Here is a 20,435-nt window from a genome sequence, read left to right on the forward strand (position 1 = left end):
CTGTAAACAAAAATTCCAGGAACTCGAACCTGTGCCCCGGATCGAAATCGATGATAGCCCGGCGCGAAATGTAAACGTATTAACATTCCTCGTGTGACTCATTTGGCTGACTAACACTTTCCTCGTTTCTTTCTCTCTACTCTTGCGTATTTTTCCTCCGTCTTGTCACGCCGTTGATAAAATAACGCGTCTCGATGATACGTGCGTAGAATCTTCAAGTAGTCGAACCGTAATCTCGACGTAACCGAGCTGTGTAATAATTATATTGCGAGTAATATGTAATGTGTAATAATTTCTATCTGATTAATTATTCGTGCTACAATGTTATATTAATATAAATATAAATATATATATATATATATTGTAATCTCATAATTTACACATATATGAATATATAATTGGTCATAAAAATATCTTTCATTACACGTTTCAGTATGGTTTATTTTTAAACTAGCATAAGCATAAATATGAAATGGGTAAAGTGTTAAATACACGTTAAAAATAGATTTTGTTATATCTAAGCGTATTTATTAATACACTTATCATGACTGTATCGTAAAACGATAAATATTATCCTTAAAAATAGATTTCGAATCATTATCTCTTCACTGGCATACAATTTTTTATTATATAAATTGCATCGAATATATTCTTGATATTTTCATGACCAATATTTTCATTATTCAAAAATTTCTTAAATAAATCGAGAAGATGTTAATGAGCCTTATTACTTTAAGTTTCGATTATTCTTAAAAAGAGAATCATGGTAAAAAGAGAACCGATTAAATAGAAACTTACTTTATAATTGAACGAATAAAAAAAGTGTCTTTTATTCTCATTTCTATATCGAGATGCATTGGATCAATTATAAATCAGGTAAAATCTGGTGGTAGAAAGTAATCTTAAAATTAGCCACCATTTTATTAAATCTATATAAGTTTTAAAAAGATAGTTTTAAAAAAAAAATTTTATCTTAAGCTATATCATGGACAATACTCATGGAACATCAGTTATCATTGTATCGAGGGATCATTATCTTTTTAAATAAGTGTCACGTAACGGTCTTATATCGATCATATGGATCGAAACGAAAATGATTTCGGTGCAGGTGCATCGTACAAAACCGATAGAATAGGAATTAATACGGTGCCACGTGCACCGGAAGAACGCGTCTAGGGAAAGGAGAATTTATGATATCGATTATCATAGGAATGCAATTTATTACACAAATTGAATTCGAATGTATAACCATGAGAAGGAAGTCAGTGGACGAATAGAATACGGTTTACATCGTTTTGTCGTTATGTACAGTTAATTCTGAAGAGGTAAGTAGAAAATAAAATTTCTCGTAATCGTTTTTAAGGGAAAGCTTTAAATTTGAAAAATTATGATAGATTAGATATAAAATCGTTCAAAAAATATTTCACATTGTTAGAAACATGCTTTTTTTTAATTTCTTCAGAATCTTAGAAAATATCGAATAAAGTTTTGTATTAAATATTTTAATACAAGTGTACGAATACTCTAAGATATACTTCTCGAATTCATTGTGAATTGAGAAGTAGAATAAATACGCGCAGAAATTTATAATTCTAAGTATAATCCATCCAATTTTAACTCTAACAATCATTTGCAATCTTTGCCAGGTTGGCAAGTTTTATAAACGATTTATTTATTTCATCGTATACTTCTCCATCCATAAAAGAAACGATCGAAACGACTTTTTTTGGTTACCCAATTCTTTCCAAGCGAGTAAAATACACACGATGAATATTCAACATTGATGCGTTCAAAACGAAGTTTCGTCCGACGAAATATTGCATTAATTTCTCGCGATCTCATGTCTATTTTTAGCAGACACCCGATATATTTCATAAATCCTTACGAAACGCGACACACCGCCGCTCGCGCGCAAAAAGGAAATAATTCGATCGGTGATTCGCGGCCTCTGCATTAATCTTCCACCGCATCGCCGCTCCCTCTTCCCCCGTCTTCATTATCTTTCATCCCTTTACCTTGAATTTTACTTGAAAAATTGTCGTCGTGTGTACACGATGAAGAAAAAAAGAAAGATAAAGAGAAAAGGAAGAAAAGTGATCGATAAAAGAGATGGGAGGGGCAAAAAAAAAAAAAAAAAAGAATCGAATCGAAAATAATGTTGATCAAATATGAGAAATCTCAAATAATTGTAAAATAAAGTGTGATTGAAATTTCTAATTTCTTTGATGTATATTTATAATAATTTATGGAATGCGGTAATTATTTTAAAAAATTCTTGAGAGCAGAGATAAAATGATAAAATGATAGATGATAATAGTTTGTTTCTTGTTATTTCTATCTCGTCATTGTTATTTCTATTTTACTTTGATTTCTTGATAACAAATTGGAGTAAATTCTACTAGCCCTTTATTACATTATTTATCACATTATATAACAACATCGATATTATTATCGATATATAATATTTAAATTGAAATTTCTTCTTCAGATTTTATATTAAATTTTATTTTTTTTTTAATACTACAATAAAAAAAAAGTTGCAAGATTTGAGTTTTATAGAATAATTTTATAGAATTTCAAAGAAATTGAATATATATATCTTGAAGAAAGTTATTCGAATTGTTAGCTTTTTTTTGTCGAAATTATCGCATTTTTATAATCTATAAATCATATTATATACATGTCTCTAAATTGTTAATATTCTTCATTATAATACCGCACACACGATACCTATGAATAATTAAATGATAATGGCAACTGATTATCACATAGAGTGTAATTTACTACGCGAAAATAAAGAATTTAAAAAAGAAGAAGAAGAAGAAGAAGAAAACAAAAAAAAAGTCTAATTTATTTCTGTGTACACATAAAATGGATTATTACTTTTTAGAGAAAAACTAACTTTCATCGGCTAATTTTCTCACATTATTATCATACAAGTAAAATTACATCAGAAACAATATAGCCGCTAATAAAATAAACCTATTCAATTATAAATATACATTTAATTTTCTACTTAACAAAGAAAGAAAATTTCAATTCTTCAGAATCGACAACTGCTTCGAAACTATGACACACATTCGGTCAAAGAAAATATTTATAGAACTGTAAGCGATAGAATTTCTAATTATTAGTGTATGTATTGTAGATCGTGAAAAATTTGAATTTTCTTTAACGAGTGTAAACTCGTTCATACGGAACGGAAAGAATTAATCTCGAATTTTATTATATACGAGCTTGTAAAAAAAACTACACGACACTTCGAACTATATATATATATATTTTTTTTTCCCCCCCATTAATTTATCATATCCTGCGCGAGAGAGAGAGAAAACGTAGGATTACTCAACATACTTAAACCGTGACACACGCTTATACGTTATACAGAGGCGTATGTGCGCGTGCATACGTGTGAATTAACGTCGCATTTCACGTGTACGCCTGTAAAATTATTTACTACTTGCTTATAACGCTGTCACATAGTCTTAAGAAGATGTCTAGATGTGACACGAAATAGCACACTAATTGTATACGTCTTCCACGTACAATTTAGCACAATATTTTTAAAATTTTTTTTAAGATCTCCCTTTTTTTAATATTCAAATAATATCTTTCTGCCTGAAGAGATAAAAAAAAAGCTTTTTCAAATTAAAGAACATTGTTTTCTTGCCACGGAATAACTAATAAACAGTGTGATTAATACATGAAAAGTAAATAAAATAAAATATTATTGTAAATCGCGATTCACGAATTGGAAATCAATAATCTAATCCAAAACTTAAGGAACTTCTTATTGAAAATATCTTTTTGAAACTTGTCAACGTTATTATATTTTTTAACAATATCGTTGTTGATATTATTAATCGTGCGTGGACCCTTTTAACTTGGAATCTCGTGAGATGTACACATGTCGCATATATCAACGATACACGGAATCCCTCCCCCCTCATTTATAAAGTCGCCGAGTAGAAATTATTAATGTGATTCATCGCTCGCACGGTTACGTGAATGAATTTCACGATCGTTCCATCCTTGATTTTTTATTACGATTCGAAATAGATTTCGTGGAAGATAAAAATTATAGGGAGAAAATGGTGTGTACGTGTACGATTTTAGAACCCTTTCGAACCACGGAGGCGTTCGAGATAACGCCTTTTACTGAGCACTGACCTTCCGCAAAGGTGACGATAAATTTCAATAAAATCGCACCCCCGCTATTAATACCAATTGAAAGGGAATAAAAGTCTCGTTCGGGATGTTGTTGCCCGTACCTTTTCATCTTAGTTTTCTTCCATTGAACACGTTACAGGAGAGAGAGAGAGCTTTCAGTGAAAAATCTATTTAAATCTCGGTAAAGGTACGTAACCTATAATTTCGTTAATATAATAAAAGGAATATAATGCGAAGAAAAGAAAGAAAAAAATGATATTTCGTGAAAAGATCTTAATATACTTTTTTAAATGGAAAACTTAAGTAAAGGATGAAATTATAATTACTTTACTACTGAAATTAAAGGGATTAATAATGCTTGGAAGAAGTGAAAAAAATATAAGTAACTTTTAGCCTGAAAATTTATTTGAAAATATTCTATCTTGGACCGCTATGATTTTTAATCCATCATTTTTTATAATAGAATCTTTGGACGTAATTTTTTAGTGAAAAAAGTTTGAAAAATTGCAGGAGAAGATGCTCGGCTGATAACGAGCAAAATTCAGTTTCACTAGAAATTCCATTTTCCCTCAGTGTGGTGAGGTTCATCACTAGGACTGAATACAACGCAACAACGAAGGTTATTTTGCTCAAGGATGAAATTCAACGTGCCCTTTTTGATCCTGATTCTACAAACGAGTTAAACTGAATTTGAAACACGGCGTACGGAAAAATTGTAAGAATGTAAAAAAAAAAAAAAGAAAGAAAAGAAAAAACAAAAAGGAAAAAAAAAGAACAATGAAAAAAACTGTTATTAGCGCAATTATTTCGATGACTCGCTGAACACAGTATCGACTTTTCAGCTCGTCAATGCCTGAGGCGGAGTTTTTCCGCGGATAAAACGCGACAAATATTTCTGTACACTCGTGAATGCATCTCTTTATTGCACGTCTCGAGGATAATAGGCGACTGAAAAATAGTTTCATACAGCGAGCCAGACATTAACGATAAAGACACTCTATTAACGTTTCTGGAATATTTATCGTCATGACAATCGACGATATTTTCAATTTTTCTTTCTTTCTTTTTTTTTACGGTATAACACAAAGTGTTTCAAAATATTAAACAATGTAAAATTATTTCTGGAATTTATTATGAAAACTTAACATTTTTAATTTCTTTCTACGTCCAATACTACACACATACAAAATACAACAAATAAAATTCTTAATAAAAATTAATGTTTTTCAATTCTTTCACATATTACGTATCATTAATTTTAGCTTGATAGAACGATTATATATCCAATTTGTAGATTGTAACGCACCTGGCTAATAATACAAATACATATGGCCCTACACTATTATGGTTGCATTAGAGGTGTAATATAACCAATTGAACCTACGTTCTCTAAGTGAAATGCACACAATGTAGCTATAGCATATCCGGGCACAAATTACAAGCTAAAGTAATTTTAGCGCTAAGACCTTAGAAACATCTTAAGAACACTCGTTAAAAATCGGCGAGAAACATCTTTAATCAAGTTTGGCTTGATTAATTTTCAATTAATTCCCACTACTTTTTACAACCAAATAGAATAATCTCCTCGTTTCGTTTCAGAAGAATCTTTACGATGACAGTCCGATGTCTAAGGTTAACAAATCAAGTCTCAAACGATGAAAGGATGCCACATATCAAATTTTGACAGTGATCGCATCATATAAATTGCTCGTGACATAAGCTGTCGTAACGCAAGAACCCAACGTATCTCAATTTCTTCTCGAGCCGACACCGATCGATACCTCCCCTCCTCCTCCTTCTCTTCATTGATGTTAAACACGGTAGTAAAAGCGCAAACGGGGATCAAGATCGATTAAAATCCGGGGAAACATTACGATTTGACGGAGAGCACGCGACTAACCAACAACGCGTGCTTCACGAGATGTGACCTTCGTTTAATAAAGGTCAGTGGTTAATTAGCAGAGGTCAGTACCGAGCCGCGTTACGAGGGCTCCAATGAAAGAAGCTTATGCTTCTTCCTTGTTAGGAAAAAGTCAGGCGATAAGCATGACCTCTCGTGGATAAAGTAGATAATAGACTTTGCATACGGGGGATATTTCATAATACTCGAGATACTTTTACGATAATAAATATTGGGGATATTATTATTTATGATGAACGATTAATAGTCGAAACTAATTTATACTTCATATTTTACGTTACAAACGTCACGTCATTGTAAAATGAAATTATTCGTATCACGATAAAGATTCACAGAGATTGTGTTACTTTAAAAAAAATAATAAAGAAGAAATTTAATGAAAATGATGAACAAATTTGAAATTCTTCTTTTTTAAGATTCGTACAAAGTATCACAATAAAAATTATTTCACAGAAATGTTGTATCACCACAATTTATATCAATACTCCTATTTGCAATATAAATAAAAATAGAGAAGTTGAACAATTTCACACACTTCTTTATTATTATCAAAATTCCACGACAAAAGGTAAAATCTGATAGATACGAAAAATCCAACCTCCAACTATCCTCCACACAGTTTCGATGGCCCGAGAGTTTCATCAGCAACTTCCGGGGCGGCAAACTTTCCCGCGCCGTTAAATTTCCTGCGCGTTCAACGCTCCTCTTTTAAAACCGGCCGAAAAACCGGCCCGATTATGAAATCGTTCGACGTTGATCTATCTGACGGTATTGTTAGACGAGAGGTGTACGCGTGCGAGGAGTGGAAGAATGGCCGAGCTATTCCGCCTTGGCATGCGCAACATTTCAAATTGGCACGATGTTTAGGCGTATCCCGCGCGTAATTACCGGCCAACGTATACTTTCGCGATGAGATATTTGTCAGTGGGATCGCACAAAGAGTTCCGATCTTGACATTTCAATGGCGTGTATTCCGTATTTTCTTCATCTTCTTGCACGCGCGAAAAGAGGGGAAAGCGGATTGAGGATTTATTTATTTATCGAGCAGCCGGTGTAACAGTTATACTATCGAATATATACGCGTGTCGATTTCGATTCTGTGTAGAAAGAACGGTATCTCATGCTTTGAGGAAAGTAACAGAAGGATATTTGGCCGAATATTTGATCCGTGTTAGAAAAATATCCTATCCGGAGGTCTTCAACCTTCTGGATGCCAATTTGACTCGAAAAAATTATTTTCCACGAATCAAATTTTATCTCTTCGCGTTAATAGATTGCGTTTAAAAAAATAAACTTACAGATTCTTGTTTAAGATAATTTAGTTATCAATATATAAATTTAAGAAATAATAAGCCTTTATCTAGTGATAGTCTTGAAAAGAGAGTATTACTTTTCAAAGAATTTCCATAAATCAAAATGACGTCGCTCATAATTAATATATATTGAACAGGAAGACAAATGTACGTAAGTTTAAGTTACACAATGAGTAGTGTTATGAATGTGTCTCATAAAATAATAAATTTATATCAAAAAATGTTAAAATAATCCTAAACAATAAAAGTAAAATGTTCTTTCAAAATTTAGGGATCCCTAAAATTTCTCTAGTGATATCTTCCTATTTCAATGATAATTAAAAATATTTTTTTTCAATTTCAACGGAATAATAATTTAAAATAATTTGTTATTTTCCACAAACTGATTAAAATAGAAAATCTTTCTCCTCGCTTTTTGATCATATAAATATTGGCTCGACGAATGACTAAAATTCAAACGCAAAACGCTCGAATCGAACACACGTTTCACACAAGTGATGTTATTTTTACTTTGTTATAATAGGTAACATATTCGTAACAATTCGTCCGAATAACTAACAATTACGCGATTATTTGATAAAAAAATTTTCTCAATTTTCTATCCCTCTTCTTTTTTCAAAGTTCAAAACGATCGATGCTCGATATATAGACCATTACACAGTGAATCCTTGCGCAAAACGATTTTCACGTTATACGTATACGTTTAATTGTAGAAATCTGGGGCTATTTTGTTACTGTGCCAGTTTCAAACCACTCGATTACTTCCACGTTTGCGCGCTCATAAAGAAACAGAGGGAGAGAAAAATAGAGATACAAGGAGAAAGAGAGAGAGAGAAAGGGAAGCACAGATCCAGCAAGAATGCTAAGAGCATTCGAGGGTTCGTGACATTTCAATCCCCCGATTCTTTTCAAAGCTTCCAACGGAATCGTTCATCCGCTCGTCTCTTCCGGGTGCTTAATTCCACAGTATAGAACGACTATAACGGCAACCCACGCGATTTTCGCGATTAAATAACGAATGAAGATCGGGTAACAGAATTGCTGGATCACGATCCTTCGTTTAAGATGATACACCTTGGCATCAAAAATGAAGAATCAACGTTGTTAATGTAAATTAATTTTTATACAATTGATATACAATTGATATACAGAATTGATATACAATTTGAAGTTTCTGGATTACACGATTTTTGAATTGTACGATTTTTGATCAGCGTTACGTGGTAAGAGAAGATTATGATGAAAGAAAATGGCATAGATGCTGTTCGGTCGTAAGAGCGATAAAAATATATATTTTATCTCGGTACGAAAGTAAAAAAAGATATTTGATAATATAAAGTTCATTGGCAACACATTACATTTAAAAATGGCTTTTCTATAAATAGCTTTATAATCTCATATCGTATAATTTTAAACTTGGGTCGTTTACCCTAAACGAATTACCCAACTAATTTTATAATAAGTATAAGATTACTTAACCTGTTTGAACGATATTTTAAATAAGCTTATATTTTGAAACAAAAAAAAAAATATACACGAATTAAATATAAATTTCTTTTTCGATACAGCTCGATATCAAAAGATACCAATCTTGATTATCTCGAAGATTCTTTGACCGAGACAAAAATTCCTAGACTCCAGCGAACCGTTGAACGTTCCTTTAAAGAGAAACCATATCGTTGCAGCAATTAATAGAAATCGATCTTAAAGTTTGAGCCCAAGCTTCGAAAACATCCTGTATTATTATGTAAGCGCATTGAAAGGCACGAACTATCAAGAAGAAATAATCAAAGAATTCCCCTAGAAAAAGAGGGCCGGATTAGGGGAGAATATTTTCTTTAACGATGAATGAAAAAAGTTACCGATATTTACATGGTAATTAATAGTTTTATTTCCCCATATAAGCCTAAGACGTGACGGTATCCATTCATCAATGTCGCGTGCGAAGAAAATTTATTGTTCATTCGTGTCGTCACGTTGTGAACGTGCTTCTGCTTCGGCAACAAAGAATTTTTAATTGACCAGTTCTACTTAAAATTACCAGATCCGCTTCACTCGCGTAAAATTCGTGGAAATTTATTAAATTTATTGATTATTCTCAACAAATTTTCTATTCTATAAACACGTGTATTCCATGAATACATTTTCGTTCATAAATAATTTGATAATTTCTAAATTTAAACAAAATTTTTAACAAAGATTAAGATCGATAGAATTTTCGAAAGATACGAGCTATTAATAAATATCGATATTAATCTGCAATTATAATTTATTCTTAGTTTCGAAAAAAAAAAAAAAAAGAATCACTTAACCTTTTGGTAATTTATAAGCAAAAATAAATATAGATCTATAGAAATAAATTTATTCGCGCGCGTGCATGGGTTCGTTAAAGTTATATAAAAATCTGCCCTTGCTCGATTTTACGTTAATAAAAGCATCAACAATGTTGCGGTTACAAACTATTGTAAATGACTCAAACCTGAGATTCCATTTTGAGATAATTGCATTAACGAGGAACAATCGATCCGTTTAAGTATGGTTTTTAGTCAAATTTACCTAATTTTATGCTTTCGTGTAATAAATCGAATTTTTCACATTTAATGCAAAATGTAGAATTGAAATAGAAGAAGTGTTCTTAAATAACACATTATGAACGTATATACGTATTTTATTTTCTCTACGATAAATGTATTTTTTTCTTTATCTATATAAATATTCTAAAAAAACAATTTAATTTTTAACTAATTTTTAATAAAATTTTAATTACGATTTTTTGAACGATAAATTTTATATGTTGAATACATTATCGTAAGTAGAAAATTTCTTACAAAAAATAATTTTTTTTTAAACAATAAAAAAATAGTGCAAATTGTTTTAAGTCAATATATTTTACTAAAATATAGTGTATTTCTAAAGAGATTTTAATTTACTTTCTGACAAATCTCTGACTAAATAATGAGTATCGGAATTATTTAATAATGGACGACGCTTTGTTTTAAACGGATGCTTTTAATAAGCATATTGCGGTACACTGTCATCGTGAGCATTATTAGAGGCACAGTACCGGTACAATAAACTAACTGGAACCAGGAAATAGCCGATGCCATGATGAGTCGTCGCACGTCCATGATTCTCTCGTGGCTACATCCCTTCGAGAGAATCTACGGAACAGGAAATAATTTTTCGAAGAATACAGCGTGTTTTGCCATGACAAAAACTAGTCTGACCAGAGTTTCGACATGAAAATATTCGGATAAAATCGGATGATTCGCATATTATAATTGTCGCGAAAGAAAGAACGAAAGATTCGATTAAAAAATTATTATAATTTTTAATTCGTATATTCTATTAATTTCTTCCTTTCTAACTCTATCGTTATCTCTTGAAAATAAAAATAAAATAAAAGATATTCTTTAAACGTGAAAGATTCTAATTTTTTACGATTCGACTGTTTTTTTGAATGGACGGAGAGTAAAATAACTTTTACTCTCATTTTAATTACGAGAAGAACGAACAAGGAAATGTGCATACGCTATATATTCAAGAAAGAATTTCGCTTAAGTTCGACAATCGAAGCAAGCAAAGAAATTTGTTAAAGGATTAAAATATAATACACGGTCACAGAAGTATCCACCAATTTCCATACGGCGCATAGATGATGATTTAATCAATACATTCATATTTCTATGATCGATACATGTCATCCATGTGTATTTTCGTATTATTTAGTTATTTGTTGAAAATATAGAATCATATTGCTCGGCACGCGATATTGAAATAAAATAAAGGGGGCCGAACCCGAGGCTACAACAAATCGTGTACAATCGATAGCTCTATACGTAGCTCAAAATAACTGGAGGATCAGCTTCTCAAACAGCTTTATCGCTCATTCAGGTGTCCAATATTTCAGAAGCCCCTAATATCAAACTCATTGTATGAAACAGACGACATAAATCGAGACAATGACTTTCTTTAAATTTTCATATATTTTAAGAGAGCACGTGAAAAAATATTAAAGAAATAATATTAAAAAAAAAAAAAATAACTCCAACATGAGGATCATTAAGCTTTATATCAAATCTTAAGGCAGAAGATATTATCAGTTTAAAAGACAGCCGGATCTCATCATCTACCCCTATTCTTTCAGATGCTATTCAGCAGCCCCGTCTATTCAGGAAGAATGTGATCGACAAAATAGAACATGGTGAAGTGATTTTAAAAGAAGCGTACTTAAGTTCCTGTACGTTTAACATACTTAACTATTGACGTAAAATTGCTCAGAAGTTATTTGTATATTGCAAGATATTTTTAAAATTAAATTTACGATTGGATCTATTAAATACATCTTTGAAAATTTTATAAAATTCTTTTATCCAGAGGCAAGCAGAATCTTCGAGAATTAATTTTAAAATTTCTTTTTCTTCATCGGTGTTAACCTCTTCGAGGATAAATTTACCAAGATCACGAAAAGATAATTAAATTTTCCAAGTTCCTTTATAAAAATACTGAATGAGAAATAATATTGAGAACATTTTACTTCCAATTTTTCCCTAATATTTTACGTAACTAAATTTTACATGTATCTCTTATCTTATAAATAGAAATATTTTTTGAAATATTGAAATATATTACTTTTGACAATAAAGAAGAACTAATGATTGTAAAAAAACGAGCGTTATTAGAAAATGACCATCGTTTAAAATCGTCTTAAAAAAAAAAAAATAAACAATAAAATCAAATTTCTAACGATATTCACGGCGCATAAACCTTTCAACTCAACACCTGGCTCTTTCCCCGGCGTTAAAATCATGCCACGTAAAGCCTCTTTTCTTTCCCAGGAAACAGAGCCAGTGTTCGTGTTAATTCTCACGCGGTGCAATCCTGGAACCGCCTAATCCCACAAAAGATCGACCCACTTAGCACACCGAACGACGCATGAATCGTTTCTCATGGTGGAGACCCAGTTTATACACATTTCGTGAAAATTAGCGTGTGACCCGATATCGAATTAACTATACTTCATCGAAGGCACAATAACTTGGGATGGCCTATATTCGGTGAACGCCAGTTCCGGTCTCGTATGGAAAGCAATAGTACATGTCGTTGACCGACACAGATCTTTCATCTATACTCGTCATAGGCTGACGATAAAAGAGCATCCTTTAAAAGACAGGCATATAATATTCGTTCGATAAAGAACATGGATAGGAACATATAGGGGGGAATAAAGGGGATAGAAAAATGTCCTATTGGCTCTCGTATGGCTCGATTCTTTTATTGTTCCTCGAGTCGATAATTTCCTCGATCCTCCTGAACCTCCTGAAGAGGAACAACCATCGATCGACAACTAAGGAGGGACCGATCGAGAACGATGAACAAATCCTTCTAATAATGGAAAATGTCAATTCCGATCAATAGGTCTCTCAACTATTTTAACAGCGATTAAATTCTTTGTTGAATAAATTACTGGGAAAAAAGATAAAAAGTCAATCGTTGGATTTTGAAAGAATTCTCAACAACATATTGCGTTTGCAAATGCTTTGATTAAAATTAAAATATTTTAATATCATAATTAAAGGAAGTTCCAAGAATTTGTCTACTCCCTTGTTTTCGTTTAATATAATAGCAATCATTCATAAACAATCGATCGATATGATATCTATCGAAAATTTGGATAAATATCTTTTATTTAGTTGTCTATCTATGTTCCGTATATTCGAGAAATCTTTTTCTTTCTTTTTTTTCAAATGTTTTAGGAATTGAAAATACTTTGTATTGATAATAATACAATTTGATTAATTTATTATCAATAATATAAGAATTTTAAGAATTCCAAAATCGAAAAAAAAAAGACAATTATATTCTGTCCTTTTACAAAGAAACAATTTTAAGGTTCAATTGAATAATATTCAATTGGTTGTCAATCAAAAAGAAGTTAACGAAGAATTAATGGATTAATGAAGAAAGCCTAAAATAGAAAAGTGAGCAACAAAGTTGCTTTGAATTTCATTTTTGAGAATCATGAAGATCGAATATGGCGCAAAACTGGCAGAAACGTTTTATTTGGCTGAAAGTCCAACTCTCGACTTTCATTGCGAACAAAAGAATTCATTTTACAGCGTGTACAATGCCGTCGCTTATTATACACTTCAGTATTGTTCGAAAAAAATTTTTTCTGCTTTTTTCCTTTTTTTTTTTTTTCTATTCATTATTCAACCGTTTCGGTTAAAAATGCTGTTGACTTGATTTATACCGTTAAATGTTCCTATCATTTCCTATTAATACTTGTACATTATTTGAATTGATTAATGAATTAAACAAATTAATGAAATAAATCGAATATTTTGATTAATATTGAAACTATGAAGGACATACATTTGAAATTAAAAATTGAAATTAAATATATAGAATTTTATATATTCTATATATTATCTTTTATATGTTAAATGTAATAATAAATCGATTAAAAAAAATTGAAGATGAAATCAAGATGAAATAAGATTAATCAAATAATTTGAAAAAAAAAAAAAAGACAAAACGTCTAATGAATTTAATCAATTATGTAAACTATTTTAACAATAGACTTCATTAGTTTATAATAGAAATCGTTTAATGTATCTTTCAAAAGAATTCGTTCGTATTATAATCATTTTATTATAACAAATTAATCTTTCAATCATTAATTTATTCCAAAACATATATTTTCATAAAACATATATACGTGTAATTGATAATAAATGAGTAAACATTCGCAAAAATTTGAATCTAATTATTCGGATATGTATCACGCATATATACATATACAAAAAAATGTAAAAGTGACGTTTATTGATAATGAAAGCGCATCAGGAACTAATAACTAGGCAAAAAAATTATCTCTGATTTAATTTTCATTACATCTTTTGAAGTATTATCGCGAAAAAAAGAAAATACCGCCTAATTACTTATTTATTTATCTTAAATTTACAATATAACGATAAATTAACATGATACCATGGAATAAATTGCATTATATAGATATTGTTTAAAAAATTTCTAAGAATTACAAATAAATTTTATGGTATTATAAAAAAAACAAATTAATTTATTATGAATAATATAATTTGGAATGTATGACAATATGATAAGCATATTTCTATACTATGTAAAATATGATAAGAAAAGGTAAAAAGAAATGATATAAAAAATTTAATTTCAGATGTAATAAATATGAAGAAATGAATTATTGAAAATTAATGGCTTATATCAGATGATATATATATATCAAATATAATTTAAAATATAAAATATTTTGTATCAAATCAAAAATTATTTTTCATATATTCTTTCAATATTATTTTCTTACATTTGAATTCTTACAGAAAGAAGAAAATAATTGTTAAGAAGAATCATTCAGATCCGAAAAAAAAATATTCAATGAAGCACGACTAACATTAAATTACAAGTTGCCGGTATTTAATGGCAAGAAGAAAAGAAGAATAGAAGAAGAAAAGGCAAAACGAAGCATCCGCGACTTTACGGATTACATTCCTTCTACTTAGCTGTTATGTTGCGTGTAAAGTAATGAAGTTCCTTGTATATATATATATATATATATATATATATATATGCGGGTGGTGAGAGACAAGCATAAGGTAAACATAAAAATGCCGAAGTGGAACGGTAAGTAAATCTAGCGAACAGCGAGAAAGGAAAGGCTTCCCTCTTGGGAAACAACTTCGAGACAAGAGTAAAAAAAACGCATTTCAACGCGCCTTTCGAGCTACGAATCTCTGCATCGTCGTTAGAAAGTAAACGAAACGCTATTTTCTATCTTCATGAATCAATTATTGAATTCGAAAAAACATTAAATTGATAATAAAATGAAAAGGAAAAAAAATTGATTAGAATCAAAACTGATATTACATCAATTGCAGAATCCTATATCGACATTTTACTTTTTTCATTAAAATTGCATCTTGTTGTGAAGAATATATTATGTTATAAGATAATATAAATTTTTTTGTATATAATTATAATAATGATATTTGAAATTTTAAAAAGAAAAATTTATAATAATGATATAAAGCAACTATGATTATCATTATTATGATACACGTTATTATAGTTGATTATAAGTAAAAAAAAAAAGTACTATCTTAACAGTAATTTGCCTATAAGCTATATTATTATTATAATACTCGATGGCTATTTCATAATTTATTTAACTCAAATATGCAACAAACATCCAAATTGAAGTTCTGTTAATAGTTCATTTCGTTTAACTCTACTTCTCTTTATTCAATCTCTTTGTACACGCATTATTACACTTTCGATTCAACTCTCTTATTGACAATTGTCCACATATACACGTGTTTCATTCGAAGCTGTGGATAGAAACTGCTTGTTGATCAACCATATGAAAAAAAAAATAATCGAAAAAACGAAGAAAAAAAGCATCTAAAAAAATGTTCACGTCTATCGAAACAATGAAAATCAAATTTTCTATCATAATCCCCAACCACAAAACCGCAAAATGATTAAAAACAGAATAATAATAAAAAAAATCACTCACCATTCCTGGATACATCCAATTCCACGAGATTTTCGAAGTTCTGAATATCTGGAGGCAAACGGTGAATTTCATTGTCACTCAAGCCGAGCTTTCGTAACTTCTGTAGTCGAAAAAAATTCTGAAATGAAAAAAAAATGACAATAAGTATTTGTAAAAGAAAAAAGCAATAATTAGAATATTATCAGCTATGTCGTTCTTAGTTACATTATAAGTGATGGAATGATACGTCATGAACACAATAGCAATAGGAAAAGAGAGATACAGAGAAATAGAGAGAGAGAGAGGGAAGGTAGACAGAAGGTGGAGAGAGAGAGAATGAGAGAGAGAGAGAGAAATGATATAGGGGAGGGGCAGAGAAAGAAAAAGATATATGGTTATAAGACAGAAAGTTGGCATGTAGCAGTATTTGTTTACCTTCGGTAGATCACGAATATGATTCGCGTCCAGTAGGAGCTCCTCCAAACTTCTCGAGTATCGTAAAATATCATCGGGGACGCACGGCAGAGAGCAATGACGCTTGTCAATGTATTCCACCTGCCTGTTACATCCTTTAAAAATTGGAATGCAGCGGAACATGGTATTATGGCGGCTTGCGCGTGTTCGTAAATAGCGCTCTTTTCTAGTGTCTTTGTACTCTCAAAATAATATGATTAGCCGCCCATAAGCAGAGGTTAATAATATATATACACTATCACATGACAAAAAAAAGATAATAAAAATTTATTAAAAATAACGTTAATAATTATAACAATGATATTGCAACACCCGATTTCAAACGTGACTACTCTTTTCTAGGACTCTCTAAAATCTGAGCGTCTCCTCTAGCACACAGGATATATCTCTTTTCTAAGATTGGCAAACTCGTTAACGTACAGTTTCTTCTCACATGAGCGCTATCTAGCGGAAGTTACTAGCTAGTAATTTCTGTATGGAAACACTGCCAGAGTACCCCCCTCCACTCAAATATTTTAAGTTATTAAACCGCGAAATTAATTCTTTTTTTAACTACGTATATATTTATTATTGGATATTAGATATTTGTTATTGTTTTGGACAGATTCTTTATTTTATTTTAATTTTTGCGATTGCAACTGTTAGAATTCATTCTAACAGTAAATTCTGAATGTTATTTAAAGAGATATTTCATATACATATTTCATATATTTCCTTTTGATTTAATTTTTTTATAAATTTCGTTTATTTTTTCAATTATTGATCGTATAACTGCACTAAATTCTACACTCATCACTGCAATGGACCACTATACCAATTGTTTAAATATTTCATAACACATACACAGTCGCATTTCTACATGACCAGCCTAGAACAATAGACTACACAACTACTTCAATACAGTACAAACACGCTTGCAAATTGGTTTAAGTTTACACATTCATCGTATTTCAAAAAAATAATAGAACACTGATTTTTTTTTTTACATTTTACTGTCAATTTTATGTTATATTAACATTTCTAAGAAAAGAATTAAACCCGATAACTGAAATATCGTTAACTATGATTAAGAATATACTGTGGCGGCCCTTCTACACTCGCCACCAGAGGGATTTACACTGAAACACAATTCTCGCACACATGCCTAACTATCTTTTTTTACAAATATATCCCTTAATCTGGCTTCTACATCCCAAAGTTTAAGACACGGGCCTGCTAGATAGCCTTATTGATGATGAGTCCACTAGCAGGCCCAAAACGAAATGCACTTTCTCCTTTTCTTTTTCCTCCTACTATCTTTTTTTTTCCTTCCATTACACCACAATATCTTTTTCACTAAATCACATTAAAACATTATACCGAATTGATCGAATATAAATTATCGCATTGCTTTTTACGACATTACACGCTATTATTTACACATATTGATAAATGAAATAACTTAAAAAAATTTACAAGAAACAAAAATAATAATAAATGAAATACATGTCAGATACACTTTCAGATTCGACTTTAGACACTCTTACTGATCGTAGCTCGAAATCAACAGCGAATCAGTGAACGAACACACGACGCTTTGAAAAGACAATTCCCCCTCTATATTTCTCGACATAGACTTACTGCATATATAGAAGAGAAACTCTAAATGTAATAATAAACATCTGAAAAATAAATAATAAGTAATCTATGAAATGAAAAAGATATTTTTAATAAAAAAATAATTCAATAAAATATTTTATATATTAAAATTTATAAAATTCTAATATAATAAAATTTTTTATTCTATTTTTATATTATTATATATTTATTTTTATACTATTTATAAAAGTTAATTATTATAAAATTGTTTTTTATAATTTCTTAGCAAATATTTTTTAAACTCATGTAATATAATATAATATATATACTACTAATATTATATATTCTATTATTCACTATTATGTTACTAGTATTTATATTTTATTTTTTTATTGTGTTACTACCAATATAATTATTTGTTTAATATAAAATATTAAAAATTATATTTGAATATTTAGAAAAAGTGTATATTAATTTTTATTAAAATTCAATTAAAAATTTAGTTTTAATATTTTTTTTAATATAAAGTTTTATTTTTATATAAAATTAATTTCCTATGAAAATAAAGAAAAAAGAAAGAGAATCAAAATATTTTTAAAATAATTAAAATAAAAATATAATATATATATAATTCTAAATATTAATTTTTCAAAATAAAATATTTGGTAATTTTATAAAAAAAAAACGAGTTCTTCTTTATCGACTGCTTATGTTTTAATATTTACAATACAACTATAAGAAACATAAGAACATTCTTAAAGGAAAATAAAAACTCATTTTGTTTTACTTTGACATTATATCATATATAAATTTAAAAAATTAAAACATTTTTATAAGAAAAAAAAAAGATCATATCAAATGATTTAGTGAAAATTATTTTCACAATATAATTTGGTATATTCAATCGTAAGACAACTTATAATTTATTTCAATATTTTAATATTTTAATAAATTAATATATATATATGAATATATTTATATAAGAAAACTTACTTGTAGTATTTGTTAAATTTTTATTTTTTTATAATTAATATTATAACTTGAATATATTTAAAATTATATAAATAAATTATATAATCGATTTCATAAAAAATTATTATAAACTTATCTTTAAATTAATATTTATTCGATTACTTAAATTAATATAATTTAATAAACATTTGATTCAATCTATTTTTATTTTTTTTATTGTAGTTTATTGTATTTTTAAATATATTTATATAAAAATGAATATTGCATTAATATCAGAATATTTGGAAACTTATCAAGGAAGAGACAAATTTTTAAAAACATTATCTTATATGGCAAAATTTGCCACATTGGGTGTATCTTCAAATGAAACAAATAAAAAATTAAAAATATTTAGTAATCAAATGAATGAATGTAGAATGATTTTAAGATTATTAAATGATATACCAATGATTCATTATGCTATGAAATATAAATGGAAAAAAGAGGTATATATATATTAATAAAATAAATAATATATATAATTTATAATATAAGAAATCGTATTTGATAAATTCATGGTTCAATATCTATTTATATATTTATGTAATATACAGATTTCTACTATTTTTCAACAGGTATATATAAATTTTATATCATCTAATAGGAATCAGATTGGTTGATAAGATATGCAGAGCTAATACAGATTTTAGTAGACATCATATTTTGTCCAATAGAACATATTTTTTGGGCAGGTAAACATAAATTAATTAAAATCAATAACGAAATATGGAATAATGCTTCAACATGGCTTTGGATAATTTCTCTGCAATTGTCATTATTAAAGTATGGCTAAAAAAAAATATTAAATATTTTATTCTTCTTTAAACATTTTTATTGCATGTATGTTTTTTAGGTCTTTGCGAAAAATTAAATTCAATAATTATAAAATTCACCTTAGTGAAACTAACTATAATACAAGGTAAATTTAAATATAAATACAAAAACATTTATAGTTTGATTAATAACATGTTATATTTTTTTTTCTCTCTTTTAAATAGATTAACTTTAAAAGCAATAAACAAACAAAAATGGAATGAATTATTGACTTGTATAAGATTAATATTAGATATAAGTTATGCAATTAATTATTTGCCATCTGGTATATTATGGGCTGGGCAGTTAAAAACTTGGCATATTGGAATACTTGGATCCTTATCATCTTTAATTGGTTTATATCAAACTTTCAAGAAACAAGAAGAACATAAAAATTTTTAATAATAACTAAAAAATGAATAAAAAATGATAGAAATTACAAAATATTATATATTAAATAGAATATTATATTATTAAATATAACTTTAAATATATTTCTTATTTATTTATCAATTTATATAAGAAATATTATGTAACAAACATAAAATAAATTAGAATTAGAAAAAAATCTTAATTATTTAATTTTTTTCATATCACTTAAAGTATAATTTTTCATATTACA

At 28.8% G+C, this 20,435-nt stretch overlaps 2 protein-coding genes across 13 annotated transcripts in view; one reads left to right on the forward strand and one right to left on the reverse strand.

Moving 5' to 3' along the window:
- The window catches only part of LOC413669 (protein lap4), a 46,771-nt gene extending 28,781 nt beyond the window's left edge, over positions 1–17,990 (reverse strand). For 7 of the 12 annotated variants that reach the window (XR_003304494.1, XM_026439998.1, XM_026440003.1 and 4 more), the window contains exons 1-2: positions 16,373–17,990; positions 15,959–16,076 (exon numbers count right to left, since the gene is read on the reverse strand). Coding sequence is in view for 10 of the 12 variants with exons in the window: in XM_026439998.1 (XP_026295783.1) it covers positions 15,959–16,076; positions 16,373–16,534 (280 nt within the window). In the remaining 2 variants the exon portion in view is untranslated. Of the gene's footprint in view, positions 48–15,958; positions 16,077–16,372 lie in introns of those variants that run through there. The other 5 variants (XM_026440004.1, XM_026440001.1, XM_026440005.1 and 2 more) reach the window with 3 other exon arrangements.
- Positions 17,991–18,792: 802 nt separating this feature from the next.
- LOC100576735 (peroxisomal membrane protein 11C) lies at positions 18,793–20,230 on the forward strand. Its single transcript, XM_006558713.3, has 5 exons — positions 18,793–18,895; positions 19,184–19,446; positions 19,605–19,783; positions 19,854–19,919; positions 19,999–20,230. The coding sequence occupies exons 2-5, from the start codon at positions 19,216–19,218 to the stop codon at positions 20,213–20,215; spliced, it is 693 nt and encodes a 230-aa protein (XP_006558776.1). The 5' UTR covers positions 18,793–18,895; positions 19,184–19,215; the 3' UTR covers positions 20,216–20,230.
- Positions 20,231–20,435: the final 205 nt, after the last annotated feature.

This window comes from Apis mellifera, linkage group LG4 (genome assembly GCF_003254395.2).
Source record: "Apis mellifera strain DH4 linkage group LG4, Amel_HAv3.1, whole genome shotgun sequence".
NCBI lineage: Eukaryota > Metazoa > Arthropoda > Insecta > Hymenoptera > Apidae > Apis > Apis mellifera.

Excerpts from the sequence above, each read along its gene's own strand:
- LOC100576735 (XM_006558713.3), top strand. The coding sequence starts at position 19,216 with ATGAATATTGCATTAATATCAGAATATTTGGAAACTTATCAAGGAAGA. Across the intron at positions 19,447-19,604 it reads AATATAAATGGAAAAAAGAG|GAATCAGATTGGTTGATAAG; the intron begins GTATATATATAT and ends ATCATCTAATAG. Across the intron at positions 19,920-19,998 it reads GAAACTAACTATAATACAAG|ATTAACTTTAAAAGCAATAA; the intron begins GTAAATTTAAAT and ends TCTTTTAAATAG.